The sequence below is a fragment of the Lactuca serriola genome, chromosome 5 (genome assembly GCF_051521515.1).
Source record: "Lactuca serriola cultivar US96UC23 chromosome 5, Lser_US96UC23_V15, whole genome shotgun sequence".
Classification (NCBI taxonomy): Eukaryota; Viridiplantae; Streptophyta; class Magnoliopsida; order Asterales; family Asteraceae; genus Lactuca; species Lactuca serriola.
In genome coordinates, this window is record NC_136412.1 from 125,708,730 (window position 1) to 125,726,809 (window position 18,080).

The following is an 18,080-nucleotide window of genomic DNA, read 5'->3' on the forward strand; positions in this document are numbered from 1 at the left end:
GGTCAGAAAAGCATGAGGTTCTTCCTGATTCTAAACTTCTTAAGGAAGAGATAGAGTCATCAAACGTGAAACTAGATGTGGAAGGGAGTGATATAGTGAGTGATAATGATGAGGTTCATACTCAAGGTCAATCTCTGGAACAGTCGAATGAAATGTTTAATGATGATAAAAACAACGAAACTCAAAATCCCAAAAGATCATCAATAATCAGGAAACCAAATCCTCGTTATGCCAATGCTGCAATAGTTTAAGAAGTAGAAACTGAACCAGACACGTATGATCAAACTGCAACCAAACAAGAGTGGGTTTTGGCAATGAGGGAACAATTTAATGCCCTAATTAGGAACCAGACCTGTGATTTAGTTCCAAAGCCAGATGATGTGAAGCCAGTTTCATGCAAGTGGTATTTAAGATAAAACGTAATGCAGATGGGTCAATAGGTAGGTATAAGGCACGTCTGGTAGCCCGTGGTTTCTCACAGTAATACGAGTTGGATTATGAGGACACGTTTAGCCTAGTGGCTAAGTTAACTACAATTAGGGTTTTGCTAGCTTTGGCGGCAAGTAAAAGATGGAATCTATGGCAAATGGACGTGAGCAACGGTTTTTTGTATGGAGACTTAGACCATGTGATTCATATGGATCAACCCCATGGTTTTGAAAGTAAAAGTCATCCAAGTTATGTGTGTAAACTTAAGAAAGCCTTGTATGGGCTAAAACAGTCTCCAAGGGCATGTTTTGGGAAAATAGTTGAACTCCTTGAACACAACGGGTATATAAGTACTCCAGCATATGCTAGCTTATTTGTGCAAAAGCTTGGAAGCAAAGTTGCATTGGTTCTTGTTTATGTAGATGACTTGATAATTACATGTGACTTGGAAGATATGATCAGTCAACTCAAAGAGAATTTAAGCACTCATTTCCATATGAAGGACCTGGGAAGACTAAGACACGTCCTAGGACTCGAACTAAGTTATGATGATGAAGGCATAGTTTTGCATCAGCGAAAGTACTGTATTGATTTGTTGGAGGTTTAGAATGTTGGAATGTAAAGCAACAGTGAAACCCATGGATACTAATGCTAAACTGTGTACACAAGCAGGAAGTAAGATAGAAGATGCAACACTATATAGAAATATGGTGGGAAGCTTGAATTATCTTATCTTGACGCGACAAGATATATCATTTGCAGTTGGTGTTTTAAGCCGATTTATGCAGAATCCGAGAAAGCCTCATCTTGGAGCTGCACGCAGAGTATTAAGATACATCAAAGCTACCCTGAACTATGGTGTTCAGTTCAAGAGGGAACCTGATTGCAAATTGATGGGTTTTTGTGATGCTGATTATGTTGGTACTTGAATACAAGAAGGTCAACAATTGGCTATGTATTCATGTTTGGTTCCAGCATCATATCATGGAGTAGCAAGAGTCAACCCACCATGTCTTTGTCCACAACGGAAGCGGAATATAGAGCTGCCGCCATGGCAGCTCAAGAGTATACCTGGCTTGTTCAATTGTTGAAGAATCTAAACCATGAAGTTGATTATAGCATTCCACTTTTATGTGACAATATGTCCTCCATCAAACTAGCTGAGAATCCAACCTTTCATGCTCGCACCAAGCATAGTGAAGTTCACTACCACTTCATTAGAGAGAAGGTCTTAATGGGCGAAAATAGACTTGCAATATGTGAAGACAACTAAGCAGGTTGCAGATATCCTAACCAAGAGTCTAGCAAGTGAAAAGTTTATTGAATTCAACAACATGATGGGTATGGTAGAAGTTGATGTTGAGAGGGAATATTAAATGAGCAACATTTAGATTCAAGCAAGCAGCTCACATGCTTGCCACTATCATTGTTTTTTAGTTTATGTTTATTTTAATTTGTCTAGTATTTTCTCCTTGTTGAATTAGTCTAAATAGTGGGCAGTTGTCAAATTGTAGTTTCCTGTTTTCTAGATAGTGGTAGTGTAGTAGCAGTTTCTTTTTTCAGTTTTTTCCTTTTATGGCTTCCTCTTGTAATCCGTTTTCTTTCAAGTTAATCAGAATACACAAGTATGTGTTTCTTCATTGCTTTGATGTATTCCTTAGTTGTGTACTAGGAAGATTGTCTTTATCAGGCCAACATTATTTTTTTACAATTAAGTCACTAAGTTTTAAAAAAAAAGTTATTTTAACACTATATTTTCCAACTGATGTTGTATAGTGATATGTTAGTCTTTGATGATGTGGCACTGACATCATTTTCTGGATGTCAAAATTGAAAAAGAAAATAAAATATAGTGATTTATTGAAAAAAAAAAACACAGTGTCAAAATCAATTTTTTCTAAAACTTAGTATCTTTTATGCAATTTGTTTTTATTATAACATAGTAATTAGAACTTGTTGGAGGGTTGGATACCATTTGTGGGCAAACTTTTGGTGTAAAACAACATAACAAATTAGCATCTATACATATAGTGTCATAATCTGGTTGCTATTAGTTTGCGTTCCAATCTCCATCTCTTAGATTTTCCTCGATAAATTCTTGATTTTAATAATTTAATTGTAAAAAAATTACCATAGAGTCAAAATCAAAATTTTATTTCAACTTATATCTTTTATGGATTTTGCCCAAAAGGCTTATAGAATCAAATTTGATTACTAAATACGTTAAATGGTTGACATTTGCACATTTTTCATACCAAAATAAAAGGGGGATAGATTAACTTGCTACGTGCATTTCTCTTGCTTTACACACCTCCACGCAATCGCAGCAGAAATTTATGTGATGACGGCATCGCACATGATCATCCCCACTCCCAAATGTTATTTCTTTTGATTCTTCCTCTCAACAATCTACCCTAAAGAAACCAAAATCACTAACAAAAGATATGAACAATCGATCCATACAGAACTGGGTTCCAAGCGATATCGCCTTCAAAATCGCTTCCTTGCTTCAGGTCTGTTGATTTCTTTCGCTAATCTCCTTCCTTTCATAGCCCTATTTGTCCGATTTTTTAATCTTTGAGAAATTACGAATTAAGAATTGCGTTCTGATTTTGGGAAATTTCTATGAATTCAATTTGGGGTCTGAAGGAATTGGATTTGTGTTCGTTGGGTAGTTGCTCTCGGTTTTGGCGGGAGCTTTGCGGGTCCGATCATATATGGGCGGGTCTATGCAGAGACCGATGGCCAGCCCTCGGTTTCGATAAAGAACAATCTTCTTCTGTTCCTGAGTTCAATCCCCATCAACTTCAACAACAGCATTTGGACTCCAATTTGAAGGTCTATCCTTATTTTCATTTCCATAGATAGTCGCTTGTCTGACTTGAAATATACTTGAATGGTTTATTGAGGGTTGATTATGCTCTTCTACAGTAACAATTAAACGAAAAGTCTTTTAAGAAATTGGTAGCTTAATCAGTTCTTAAAATGCAAACTCGTATTTGCAAATGAAAGAAATGTATGATGCTACATTAAGCAAATTGTATTTGTTAACGTGAAGAGTTTTTATGTCTGAGTGTAGGGATGGAGGGGGTTTTATGTTAATAAACATCATGAAATGGCTAGTAAAGCCGATGCTGTTATTGCCTTTTTGGACCAATGCATTTCATCAGAATCCGTTGAGGTTAATCATTATTTGGTTGCAATGCAAAACATGAATTCAATGCAATTTGGGTTCAGAGATGTGGTGTTGTTCTTTTTCAAAGAAAATCTTCATGTTTTGCTTAATTTGGCTGGTTTGCACTACTCTATTGCATGGCTTGGAGTTCCGGTAAGCTTACAATATCCAATCCCTTTACAGAAACATCACCAAATTTATGTTATTATATTTTTAACGAAATTATGGGAATATGTTGAATAAATGAGGTTGATGATACGATTTGTAGGCGGATGATGTGATGGAAGCTTTAAATAGCTCAAAGATTTGTGATCGACAAATATGTGTTCAATGGTGGAAGCTTGGGAGGTGGTTGTATGGATTTAGGCTTCGTGATGAGTCGATTTCACGAAGGGCTTCTTTAAGAGATCTTGCAATGATGAAAGAACAACAAGTTCTTGATGTGCTTTATCGGGGTGCTATTCATGAGGTCATACGTGTTCAGATTTCGGCTGCTAAACCGGTTTCCTCACCTTGGTCATGCCAAACATCAAGTTAGAGGAAGGTTTCTATGTGTCATGTGTGTGTATATATATAAAAATATATAACGCATTGTGTGTATAATTGTTGATATATTTGTGGGATAGTGTAAATAAATGGCAACGTGTGCATTGATTCTCCTGAATTTAATGTATATATTCAGGTTAATGATATGTAATTTGATCTTCAATCTTTAAAAGCACAAAATGTTTAACCAACTTTGGTGTAACGGATTCTATTTGTAATGAATGTGTAATTTCGCCTTCTTTTTTTCAATGAGAAAAATATAAAAATACTAGAATTGGATAAATGGGTTTGGTCACGAAAACATTAAATCTGGTTTACACTTAAATTAAGAATTTAGTTTTACAGTCTATATAGTTTATAAGCTAGTCAATATAAACATTAACAAGCATACAAAACCAGTCATTTTGACATAACAATGCTAGTGAAAATTAAAACAGAACACCAAAATCAATAGTTTTTTTTTTTAAGTTCCTTTGAGATTTTCATATTCATAATATAGATCCGACTTAAAAAAGTTAACATTATAAAGAAAAAACAAACAAAAGCGAACATGTTTACTATTAATCTATTATACAACCCAAGTTGCTTAGCAAGGGCTACTTCAATCCACACAGGTGGAGGAAGAATTGGCTGAAAACAGTGCTTCTCTTGCACTCCAAAACCATCTATCCAGCAATTTTAAATTATAATTTTTTTTTTCCGCAAGTATAGCGAATATAGAATATATAGAGGTATATAAATCAACCTATTTTATAATACGAGACAAACAAAGGGCGTTTCGGTCATTCTTGTGGTAAAACAGGGGGCGCAATCGTCCGTGTATTATACGATCTGCAATGGCGGCATTTCTGTCCAATTATGTGAAAGAAAACTTCCGTAGTGTCATTGCAGTCGTTACATAGTATCCAAACCTGAAAAATTCGGTCTTTATTAGATAATTTCACATCGTATGCAAAAGACGTGAATGCCCTCATAATCATTATCATCCAAAATAACCCTAAAAAGTTGGCTCATTTGTTGTAACAAAAGTAGTGCAAAGTCACAAAGGATGTGATAGTACCTTCTTGTGTCTGTAATCATCAGGCATTAGAGTAGCTTCGATCTGCGAAATGAATGTATAAATGTCAAATATGATCAAATAAGAAAAAGAATAAGAAGATTTTGAAGAATTGATTATATTTGAAACAATATGTCTATTTGGCCCCTTATCTAGTTTTTTTATTAACTTTAACCATTTATTACTTACATTTTATTATTACATTAATGGGAAAAATGATCAATTTGCATTGGTTATAGACCAAATCCGTAGCAAAATGAAACAACAAGACAAATTTACAACAAAACCTTTTTGGATCAAAGCCGTAAAAGTTTGTGTAATATAGGGACCAAACTTGTAATTTACTCCCAAATAATGAAACCTCATGAGAATCAATTTGATAGACCAACCTCTTCATCGATCATCTTCCATGTTGCGGACATGTCCATAATGGATTTGGCGCATATTGGACAGCAGAATCTGTTTTAAAATTTAAAAAAGTTACAACAAAAAGTTTATTTTATAATTAATAGTAACAAAAATACTTACTTATCTCGTTTTATCATCTCGTTGTAACAATCACGATGCATTGTGTGTCCACATTTCATAACTGCAGTGTCTTTCATCGAGTCGAATAAATACTGTAAATGTAGTCATAGCAATTAAATATTAAATTATGCAAACTTTTAACTAAAGGTAAAGAAGGAGAAAAAGAAACAAACCTCATAACATATGGGACAATGATGTCGCATAGAATTTTCGACACATAAATGGTTATCACGTAAACCAATAGAATAGCAAGTTCCTAGGAAAGCAATGGTCATGAAATATCAAAAACAAATAACTTTGCAACTAGAGAATACATATAAATGTGATTATATGAATTTGTTTATATTTATCATTGTTGTATTAAATTTTCTAAATATAAGATCAAATATTAATAAATATATACATATCATATTTTACTTAAATTATAAATGTTATTATTTACTAGCTAAAAGCTGACCAATACTTGAAAAACTATAAGTTGATAAATTAGCAGATGAAAAATAAAATTTGATAAAACCGATGGATAAACTAACCGAAAAATATAAAATGATATATAAAAGGAACGGTTGAAGATTGAGTTTTTTTTTCCTTTTTTTTTTTTAAATAAAGAATATATTTAAAAGATTTTTTTTTTAAAAAAAACTTAAGCTTGTCAAAACGTTAGTTGGGATAACTTTTTTTAAAGTCTGTTTAGAAACTACTTTTTTGTTTGTTATACATAACAAACTAAAAGACTTGAAAAATAAATTAGTTGTTACGTGACCAAACATATATTTATTTTGTACTATAAATATACAATGTGTAGTTATATTAATTTAATCTCAAAGATTTATACAAAAGAATAATAAAAATAACATAAATGAAAATTGTTGATACCTACAAATATTTAAAGTCCACAAAATGTTTTGGACTTTTTGTTAAGTGTTATAACTGTGTTATATTTTCGGGTTGTTGATTTGATAAAAAAAAAAAAAAAAAAAAAAAAAAAAAAAAAAAAAAAAAGTGTAGTTGAAGCAGAAAGACTCGAGGTAAGTCCAAAAAAGGGGTCCATTCAAACCAGTCCAAATCCGGTCCAAACTGGTTGACAAAATCCGGTTCGACTCAAAAACGCCGTGAGTCCGGTCCGTTAACATTGAGCAAGATTCAAATTACAAAATCACCCCTCTATAGCATACCACATTTTTTGCAATGGAAGAAGTTCTCACGTCCACCAACTCTGAACACGAATAGAACTATATAAATCAAATGACTCATGGAACAATGAACAATCTGATGAACAAAAACGTTGAAATACAATCATAACTAACCTGCAGATGCCACAATCGTCACAGTGGAACAAACCCTTGTCAATCTGCAATATGATGATGATTATCAACAGTAAAACGAAAACATACTTGTAAGATTTAGATATACAAATCGTTTGGAATTTCATACATCATCATCGTAGAATTTGCACAATTCACAAAAGTATTCCCCCATATTGACGCCACAATTTGTGCAGGAACGAGCAACCTGGAAATCAAAGAAACGATTAGTGATTAAAGAAAGGAATTGTTGTAGTTTTGTAGATCGAATCAATGGAACATACAGGTTGCTCTGTGTCGCAAACTGAACAAATCACCTGCAACAAACATGAAATGTTTCACTCGATTAGGGTTTATTATATTCGCAACTCTGATGATGAAGAAGAAAGGAGCATACTTGTTTCACATCGGATCGAATAAGTTCATGGCGATCGTAGGGATTTTTCAACATATTCTGAGGGATAAACAGAGAAAATCAGAATACAATCAGAACGGAGATTGAATCGATTCAAATCCATACGATTAGATCTGCAACAAGCTACTATAAACCCTAAAGTTCCTCTTCTTCGAAACCCTAACAAACATTCGTGAGATCTAAACACTTAAATCGAAGAATACAACAGAAATCGCATGAAAAAACGAAGTAATCGAGTAATCGTACCGTAGCCTCGTTGTGACAATGACGACAGTCGAATATCTCGTTACAACAAGGAGCTCGAATCATACATCTTCTTCGATAATGCTTGCATCTAACACAAATGGCAAATTCATGAAAACTTACAGACTATACTTACACAGCAGATTACAAAAATACATGAATAAAGTATGATTAAATACCCGTAACCCATCTTCCCAAAATCCAAGCGTTCGTCGTTGGGGCCTGCCATGGAGGTTGAGGGAGATGGAGATGGAGATGCAGTAAAAGTTTCCTAATTCGGAAAGAATGGGGGTGTTATATGATCTTTGGACACAAGCATCGAGGAGAATATATATTATATTTGATGCATGCATTGCCCATAATGGTGGCAACTAGTATTATATATTATTTTAAAGAAAATAGATTAAAGGTGGAAGCGTAGGGAAGAGTGGATAAGGTCAGTGATCCCACGGCCGCCGAATAATGGGCCAATCGGATGTCATCACGAGATCGACGGTTGAGTGGTCAGATTCATGTCAGCCAAACCCCAAACATTTGACCTCATAATTCACCTATCCAACCATATTTAAGTTCCAAGTTTATTTGGTTGATCGAAAGTTTTATTACATAGCGTCTGTTTATCTGCAAAAAATAGAGCTGCAAAAATGTTTGGGGAGCCGGTATATACAAATAGACATAAATAAAAGCCAAAACCTGATTCACCAGAAATCGTTCTTTGCCTTTCTTTGGAAAGGCCGTACATTAAAAAAAAAAAAGGTGGTTAATTGTAGATATGAAATGGGTATTCATGGTTTTTAAAAGTGACTAACCATAAATTTACCATAAAATGGTCATTAAATCTTGTTTTTCCCGGTACAATTAAATTCAAAATAACAAAAAGGTTTGGGGTGCCGCCCCTTGTACTTTGTACGTTGACAGGTCAGCAGGACCACCATCAGGGTATGGACCTTGCTACCTAGGACCTAGTAAGGAGCCAATATTGATCCTCGTCATTTGTTGTTATGGAATCCAATTAATCTTATATAAAATGTGCACTTCACACCTTCTAACTTGTATTATAATATAATTAATAATTTCATTTTACATTTGTATTAATTCCAATTACACTTAACAACCTGAACAATCATCTCCTATGTTAGTGTAAATAATTTGAATAAACCTCGAATCGATTGAATTTTCATTTTAGTGTCTTACACATTTCAAATATTCAAGAATCAGGGTGTTTTAAGATCCGTTTGAATACCTAAAGATAAAATACATACAAATTTATAAACTCGTCTTACAAAATACAACATGAGACAGTTATAAAAATTTTATATCCTAATCCTCTCATTATTATAACAATAAGTCTGCAACCTCTTAAAGTATGACTACACTTCACAGTCGCATAAGTTTCACATTATAAGTATGAATCTTCCATATCGAATTGAACTCTCAATGTCATATTAGAAAGGATTTGGATATATCATGATTACAAATTTATATGGACTTTAACATCAAGCTACCAATGGCCTTAAAGTGCTCAATTTGTGAAATAGGAATGCCCCAATTTGGCATCAGTTACTGTAACACCCAAAGTCTGGAAGGCCAAGAAAGGAAAGAAAACCCTAATTTTAAGGGACGACTCAGCGAGTCCAAGGAGGAACTCGGCGAGTCCGAGTGGGATCCGGGTCGAGGAGTAAGTAACCGACTCGGCGAGTCTAGTCTGTACGAGGAAAACCCTAAATTTGGTACTTGGAGCCTATTTAAACGTCTCATTCTCTCCCCTGGGGTTCCTTTACTGCCTCACCCAGAACATCGAACCCTAAGTCTCCATTGTTGTGCATTCAAGCTTCCAAGGCATTTTTTGGGTGATTTGAAGGAAGAAGAAATAGGGGAATCGTTGAAGCTTCAAGGATTGACCTTAGATCTGAAGTTTGGGGAGCCTTTCTGAGGTATTGAAGGTATTAAGTCGTTTCCTTCCTTTAGATCTTCTATGGTTGTGAGATTTGGGGCTTTTTAAGCCATAGTTAGTCAGCCATTCGAGTTAGAAGCCGGATCTGGAGTTGCTACTTCAGATATAAGCATATTTTGGTCCTGAGAAGCATAAAGTATCTGCCCATGAGTTGATTATGGAGCCTCTTTGTCTTAAACCCTAGTTTATGGTGTGTTTTGCCTAGATCTCCTTCTTTACACGTAAAGTTTGCAACTTTACGTGAAGAATAGGCTTGGGAAGGGTAGATCTACAGTTTGGGGTCCATGCATGACTCAAAAGTCCTCTGCATGTATGAAGATCTAAATGGACTCGACGAGTCCTTTGAGTGGACTCGGCGAGTAGCATGAAGATGAGGAGGAACTCGACGAGTGGTATGAACAACTCGTCGAGTCGGATGAAGTTGGGCAGGAACTCGGCGAGTTTGAAGAACAACTCGGCGAGTCTGATGAAGGTTGTCTTGGACTCGGCGAGTCTGTTCTTGGACTCGGCGAGTCAGGTCGCGAAACCCCAAAACCCTTCGAGTTGAGATTCGAATCAGTGAGTCGAGTGGAGACTCGGTGAGTCAGACAAATCAGGACTCGGAAATCGGTAGACTCGGCGAGTCATGGACTGACTCGGCGAGTCGAGTCGCGATTAGAAGGACTCTGAACTTATGAACTCGGCGAGTAGGGTTGACCTGGGAGGTTGACTTTGACCAGGACTTTGACTTTGACCAGGACTTTGACTTTGACCAGAGTTGACTTGGTTGTCTTTCGGGGGTCAGTCAGACTAAGTGTTGCATTGATAGTGGTAGCTCGGGGAGCTAGTGGAGCAGGAGTTCAGAGAGTTGTCGGGCAGCAACTAATGGGATCATCAGTGCGTTCAGCCAGTACAGGTGAGTTTCCCTTTTTGTGTGAATGGGTCTACGGCCACAATGTCGGCCCATGTAGTATGAGTAGAAGACCCGGGGGTTAGCCCTAGGCACAGTATGCTAGTATGATATTCAGGACGAGGTCCAATGATAGCGGGCGAGTGCCCAAGGAATGGTTTATGTGATAGTTTATACTTGTTGTCTGTGTGATACTTGTATGTGCCTGGTAGGGAGGTGAGTGTGGACGAGGTCCCGTATTTCACCTATAGCAGAGTGTGGATGGTGTTCCACATTTCATTAGCAGCAGATCAAGGGCGAGGCCCAAGTTAGGTAAAGAGTGAGTGTGGGCTAGGCCCGTATCTCACTATCAGTAGGAGCATGGACGGGGTTCCATGACTCATCAGTAGCAGGATAAGGGCGAGGCCTTTGGACAGGATCCGTTAGTATGTGTTTAGCTTATGTGTTGTGATATGTTTATGTGCTATTATATGTTAGCGAGAGAGGCCCTGTGATAGGCAAGGCCTGAGTGAAACAGATCTATATCCGAGCGGGGCTCGAAGCCAGGTGGGGCCTGGAACGGCGGGGCCGTTGTAGCGGGCGAGGCCCGAGGTAGGGGCAAGGCCCAGGATAGCGTGTGTGGCCCATTATGTATAGTATGTGGTTATGCATGGTATGTGGTAGGGTGGGGAACTCACTAAGCTTCGTGCTTACGATTTTCAGTTTTGGTTTCAGGTACTTCCGGTAGCGGAGGGAAGAGCTCGGGGTGATCGCATGGCACACACCATAGACTAGACAGCCTGGGAATGTTTTATTCTGATAACGAACATGTGTTTTGGAAACTAATACTCTGATTGTGTTTTGAATCGATGATTTCGCTTTAAGTAATGGTTTATTAAAAGAAATTTTTTTTGTCTTGAAATTTGGGACGTTACAAGTTGGTGTCAGAGCCTTGGTTTGAGGGATTCAGGCATACTCTCGGGTGTGCATGAACTCAAACTAAGTGGTCGGATAAAAGTTTTCAAAATGAAAAGACAGTTTTGTAAAAAAAGAGAGTTTTGGGAAAGAAAACAGTTTTAGAAAAGCAAAAATAATTCAGAAAGAAAAGAACTTTGAAAAGAGAAAAAGGGTGTGGTGCATGCAATCAGCCGAGCTCAAGTAAGTACCCCAAAATACCCATACAAGTTTATGTTATGATTATCAGTTAATAGAACAGCATGCTAGATTAGGACTAAGGATCTAGGGATGATGCCTTTTGTGCCTGTTATATGTGCTTTTGAGTTGCATTATAGTGCTGATTAGACAGCAGTAGGATAGCCTGTTTAGGTTATGTCTGAGTTTATGAGTTTGTGTGAGTCTATGAGTGTGTGTTGCATGCTAGTTTAGATTCTTGCTATGTGGATATGATTGCTTGTGTATGTTATGGTTAGATTTCCCCTTGTCTGAATGCTGCTTGCTTTGTGCATTGTGGGATCCTGAGTGATGGGAGTTAGCCATTAGGTGAATACGTCACGTCACATGTGATTAGGGTTGAATAATCTCAGAGTACTGGATTTGGCCCTATTGCGCAACTCTTGTCTGAGTCCAACCGTTGTAGGGGCGAGTCTTTTACTCGAAGGATTATCTGAGCCTCGTCACATGTGATGGTATTCAGGTAATGGCTAATTGGCATCACAAGGAGACCTTCAGCAACTGAAGACTGGTTTGAGCTGAGTCAGAGGTTTCCCTAGGGCAAGCCTAGGATGAGATAGTGCTGGGAGCAGTAGTAGTGGATAAGGGACCTGGTGGAGTCGAAGCAATTCCCGAGGAAAGTACGGATAGATGTGGAAGGTAGTATGGGCCCGTACTACTGAAAGCAGAGGATCCGTACTCGATTCGGGAAAGGCCGAGACAAGACCGGGAACCTGGTAGGGTGTGTGTTTGGTCTCGCAGCAGTGATGAGTATTCTGATAGTGGATGTATTATGTTTTCAGCATGGTGACGTTGAGAGAGAGACCAGCGGGCGGATCAGGCGCCGGAGAGGGATCAGGCTCGGGTTCAGGAGCCGAGCAGCTTGAGGAGCGAATGAGGGAGTTGATATCAGCTGAGGTTACGCGTAGTATTCTAGACCAAACTCCTGTGATCTTTGGCACGGTCAAGGAGGGTATACTGGAGATCTTGGATGAGAGGCTGGGAGCCTTCCGTACTGAGATGATGGCTTTGATGGGAGCACGTACCTTGACATTTAGAGAGTTCAGGGCTTGTGGGGCACCATATTATCATAGGGCTAGGGACCCCATCGCTAGCAGCAGATGGTTGGCTGATGTTGCCAACGCATTCCGTACGAGCCGGTGTCCCGAGGGGGACAAGGTCAGACTCGCTTCCTGTCTTCTGAAGGACAGAGCGAGGGATTGGTGGGAAGAGGTTGGTCATGCTTTGGGGGATGATGCCGCGTTGTACACGATGACTTGGAGCGATTTCTCGGCCAGGTTCAGGGCGGAGTTTTCGCCAATTATTGAGGTGTAGCAGTTGGCACGGGAGTTTCAGGATTTGACGCAGACCACTGAGACTGTGACGGAGATCACCGCCAAGTTCAGGGAGAGGGCTCTTCTTGTACCGCAGTATGTCACGGATGAGGAGATGAAGAAGGCCCGATACCATGAGATGTTGAGGGACGACATCAGGGAGTTCGTGAGCAGATCTAGCTGTAAGACGCTGGAAGATATGATTTCTCGGGCTAGAGAGAGGGAAATTGATTTGGAGCAGATCCGGAAAAGGAAGTCGGATGAGGTTCGGGTAGCCGCGGGTTCGGGCAAAAGGCCCAAGGGATCGGATTTGAGATCGAGGGATTATCAGGACTATAGCCGGTGCAGGAAGTGTGGCAGGGCACACGGGGGCCCGTGCAGGAGTGGTAGCGGTGGTGAGTCTGGCTGCTTCAAGTGCGGTCAGACTGGTCATTTCAGCAGGGATTGTACTGTTACCGCCACACAGGGATCAGACTTGATATGTTTTCATTGCAATTAATGGAGCCACAAGAAGGCCCAGTGCCCCAGTTTGTTTTCAACAGGACGGGTGATGGCACCTGCCCCTGCAACTTTGAGGATCACAGACGGTCGTCAGGGCCATGCAGAGGCTCCTGCGGTAGGAGGCAGCGCTTTTCAGATGGCTACCTTGGAGTCGCGAGCAGCGCCGGACGTTGCATGTATGTGAATTCCATTTTCAGTTCTTTTATTTGTGCATGATTATATTGTTATGGTTCTGCATCCATTTTGGTATGAGTATAGTATTATGGTGTGGCTTGCTTGTGATTATGTTATATGCCATCTGCATACCTCGGATATTTGTATGGTAGTTAGGGGATGTGCCCTATTAGAGAAGGTTGCATAGGATGCAGTGACTGTAGCATGCTTGGGAGGGACTTGGTATGTCTCGCTAGTTCAGAGTGGTATAGTTTTAGAGATGGATTGGTTAGATCCCTAGCTACGGTAAGCTTGGGATCCTCAGCAGCTTGATTATGGAATGGTAGCAAGGATTGCGATTTCTTTTGAGTATTGAGCAGCAAGGGGTAAGCAGGATCGAAGTGGGGGAGAATCCTCCGAGTGTGCAAAGGTAGGAGCACACAGACCCAGAATGAGTGCGCGACCTTCGAGAAGGAAAATAAGTAGTTCAGCGTTTGATGGATCGAGGAGTTCAGGGTTGGGAGTTTAAGAACCCCCCCCCCCTCAGCTAGTGCGTGTATTGGTGATGGTTAAAGCGTGGTTGGGAATTCAGGTTGGTGGATCACCTGTAGGACTCGAGAGAGTCGGAATGAAGATCTTGAGAATTGATAGCATGGGTTGCCTTCGTAGTAGCAGTCAGTGGTCGAAAGTGTTGTAAGACTACGGGGTAACTATAGCATTCACTAGCAGTTAGGGATGGAAGGTGATGTAAGACTGCGGGTAAGTCATAGCATTCCAGAGTAGCTTCGTTGGCGGAGTTGGGGCGAGGCCCTTATCTCCTAGTGATCAGTTAGGGATCAGGAATGGGCAGTGGATGAGAATGATAGGGAGTTTGTCTGTGTAGCCCTACAGAGGTGAGACCTTGGGAGAGGCTGCTCTAGGATATAGTTGGTTGAGACCCGTGGGCGAGGCCCGTCTGAGATTATCATTGTAGGTGAGACTTGAGAGCAGGGTTGCTCAGTAATATGGTTAGGTGAGACCCGTGGGCGAGGACCGAGCGAGAGTGGTTAGACAAGTAGGACTAGAAGGTTAGAGGCGGGTGGGACCCGTGGGCGAGGCTCGTGAGTTTTATCAGCATAGGTGGGACCTAGTAGGGACCTTAGTGTCAAGATAGGGGATCAGGGATCCCAAGATTGTAGTGCCTGAATGGCAGAATAGATTGAGCAATTATAGGTGGTCGAAGTTTCTTCGAAGTCGCTGGGAGCGACTAGGAGTTGTGTTGGGTCTAGCGACCGGTGGGAGCCGGTAATCCAGATATTGGTAGATTGGTAAGGACCAGGGTGGTCTCAGTGCATCCGGAAGGCAAATATGGAATAGCAGAGTTTTCAGGCAGTAGCAGTGCAGGTAAGCAAACCATGGTGGGATTCAGTTAATTGATTGTGGAGTGCTCGACACCAAATTATAGTAGAAAGAAATGTCCAGTGGATACTGGCGATAATGACCTGTACTGGAAGTAGCGGGAATAATGGATTGGTGAAGATAGGATCTTCACAGTGACAGAGGAAATAGTTGGTTATGGAGCATCCCCTTGGGAAGGCAAGGGAATCGCGTAAGGAAAGAAGGGGGTGAACCCCTATGAGTTCAAGTGCAGTACTCAGAGAGTACCAGAAGGATTGTCGGTTGAGTAAGTTGTGTTTCTAAATTGTTCAGGGTCAGGGTTGACCCGAGGTTTTTATCCGCGAGGATTATGTTAGTCAGAATGACCGGGTGGAAGACCAGTGAAGGTAGGCAGCTGGTGTTGGGATAATTGGTGGGTATTGGAAGCAGATCGCAGGCGGTTGGCCATAGCAAACTTCGAGGACGAAGTTTAGTTTAAGTGGGGGAGAGTTTTATCAGCGAGTCTGATGAAGATCGCCATAAGACTCGACGAGTTGAAGAACAACTCTGCCAGTCGGATGAGTTTTCTCTAGGATATGTATGAGTGTGTATCCGTCGAGTTGCAAGGAGGGAACTTGACGGGTGACCTTAAGTTTGATCGAGAATCAAAGGAAATCGACGAGTCACTCTGATGACTCGGCGGGTCGGAATGTACTTCATAGAACTCGGCGAGTAGCCAAGGGTACTCGGCGAGTTAAGGTCAACATGGACTGTTGACCTTGACTGAGGACTTTGACTTTGACTAGGGGTTGACCAGTGGGTTATGGAGTACCTTATAATGTTATGGACTTATGAGTATGTTGTGCTATAACGATAGGTGGTGGGGCTCGTGTCAAGTGAACCGAGAGTTGGAGTTTGCCTTTCGAGTCGACATCTGCAAGGTGAGTTATCCTCAATATATTGATAGGGTCTACGGCACCAAGGCCGACCCCTTTAGTTGTTATTGTTATGGTATGTTGCATGTGGTTATGATCTGTTAGATCGGAATCGAGGTAGACAGTATGTTATGCTCTTATGATCTGTGACATCCCCAATTTCATGGCCAGAAAAGACCAATTTGTTTATGCTTTGTTTTATAAATCAGAGTAATCGTTTAAAGAAAACGGTTGCGGAATTTGTTCCCAAAACAAAATGTGATAAGAATTTATCAAAGCATTTCTTTAAAGAAATGTATTTTCATTAAATAACAAAATCTCAGGATGTCATGTTCCGATACAGACCAAAAGCATAAAAAGTATAAAATAGACCTTACAATAGTTATTTATAACTACTGATCTATAATCCAAAATCTCTCGTCAAGTCCACCAACTTATACTCTTGTGCCATTACCTGTAATGCAAAGAAAACTGAGTGGGTCAGGCTTGGGAGCCTGGTGAGCATATAGGGTTTTCAACCCATAATAATATATTTATTATATTTAATCATCAAACAATCAACCCAATTACCCATCCCCATTATCTCCATTTATCTTAAGGATCTACCCTAAGAATCATCTATCCTTCATTATTAAGGATTGACCTGAGGTATAGGCACGAAGTCACATCGTTGCCAGGGTTTACTCAATAGGCGCTAACTCCATATCACCAAGGTTTATACAATAGGCGCTAACTCCATAGTCACTAAGGCTTAAACAATAGGCGCTAACTCCATAGTCACCAAGGCTTATACAATAGGCGCTAACTCCATAGTCTCCAAGGTTTATACAATAGGCGCTAACTCCATAGTCACCAAGGTTTACTTAATAGTAGGCGCTAACTCCATAGTCACCAAGGTTTATACAATAGGCGCTAACTCCATAGTCACCAAGGTTTACTTAACAGTAGGCGCTAACTCCATAGTCACCAAGGTTTATACAATAGGCGCTAACTCCATAGTCACCAAGGTTTACTTAACAGTAGGCGCTAACTCCATAGTCACCAAGGTTTATACAATAGGTGCTAACTCCATAGTCACCAACTATCCCATCTACCCATGTTCTACCCAACATTTTCGTAGATATAAATATACACTTTTATACATAGTTTAAAACCTGTATAGCATGTTCATCCAATACACATTCCAAATAATAGATGAGACACATACACATAACACATATCTCATAGAGAATAACTCCTATCTATGAGTTAGAAGAAAGTAACTACACACTCACACAAAACATATACTTAATACATTCAAAATATACTTGTATTAAAAACGTATTTGTGAAAGGGACTATACACTCACTCGATCTGAAGATGATCAGACAGCACTACGACTTGCAAAAGTAGTATTCTTCGGTAGATCTGGAAGATCTTCACAAAAACCGGGCTCCTCGCGGGTAGAGCTGCGGCTCGGGAATTTCACTTCTCGGGATCTTCGGGCTTCGGGACTCGCTTCGGGTCTCGGGATGATACCGGGGCTTCGGGGGTACTTCTTTACACGTAAATCGAGGTAATATGGGTGAGAGATGAGAGAATGAGCAACCAAACTCGGCTGGCCCTTCAAATCTATTTATAGGGCAAAATTGGCCCTTGCCACGTCGTGGCACCTTTTTCCACGTCGTGGGCTTGGTCGTCACTGCATGCGTCAATGCAAGTTGAATCTAGGGGACTCCCGGAGGTGTCAGAAGACTGGCCACATCATGACACTGCTTGCCATGTCGTGGTATCTGAAAGTTTTGGGGTTTCGCACCCCGAACTTCAGAAACTCATAACTTTTGCATACGAACTCCGTTTTCGACGTTTTTTATTTCGACGCGAAGGTGAGATTATGCTCTACAACTCTCGTTTAGATTCCATTGGCTAATTTTGACTTTATTTTTAATATATTATAATTATATTACTTATATATTATTTTCAGTAGGCCGGGACAGGAAAACTCCATTATAAACTCATAACTCCTTCGTTTGACGTCCGTTTTCGTCCGTCTTTCCGTCGTTGCACTACTATCGATGAGATATTCAATTCTCATTTAGATTGTTTTGGATAAATATCGCTCTAATGTAGGTT

At 39.9% G+C, this 18,080-nt stretch overlaps 2 protein-coding genes across 2 annotated transcripts; one reads left to right on the plus strand and one right to left on the minus strand.

The window, feature by feature from the left end:
• Positions 1–2,724: 2,724 nt before the first annotated feature.
• LOC145052938 (F-box-like protein) lies at positions 2,725–4,341 on the plus strand. Its single transcript, XM_079000870.1, has 4 exons — positions 2,725–2,942; positions 3,079–3,267; positions 3,509–3,757; positions 3,873–4,341. The coding sequence occupies exons 1-4, from the start codon at positions 2,874–2,876 to the stop codon at positions 4,140–4,142; spliced, it is 777 nt and encodes a 258-aa protein (XP_078856996.1). The 5' UTR covers positions 2,725–2,873; the 3' UTR covers positions 4,143–4,341.
• Positions 4,342–4,826: 485 nt separating this feature from the next.
• Positions 4,827–8,041, minus strand: LOC145052940 (E3 ubiquitin-protein ligase MIEL1-like). Its single transcript, XM_079000871.1, has 12 exons — positions 7,877–8,041; positions 7,701–7,788; positions 7,437–7,493; positions 7,324–7,356; positions 7,170–7,247; positions 7,043–7,086; positions 6,911–6,951; positions 5,909–5,991; positions 5,736–5,827; positions 5,597–5,666; positions 5,211–5,252; positions 4,827–5,061 (listed from the first exon to the last, which is right to left on the minus strand). Exons 1-12 carry the CDS (start codon positions 7,924–7,926, stop codon positions 4,933–4,935), a joined length of 807 nt encoding a protein of 268 aa, XP_078856997.1. The 5' UTR covers positions 7,927–8,041; the 3' UTR covers positions 4,827–4,932.
• Between the last annotated feature and the right edge of the window lie 10,039 nt (positions 8,042–18,080).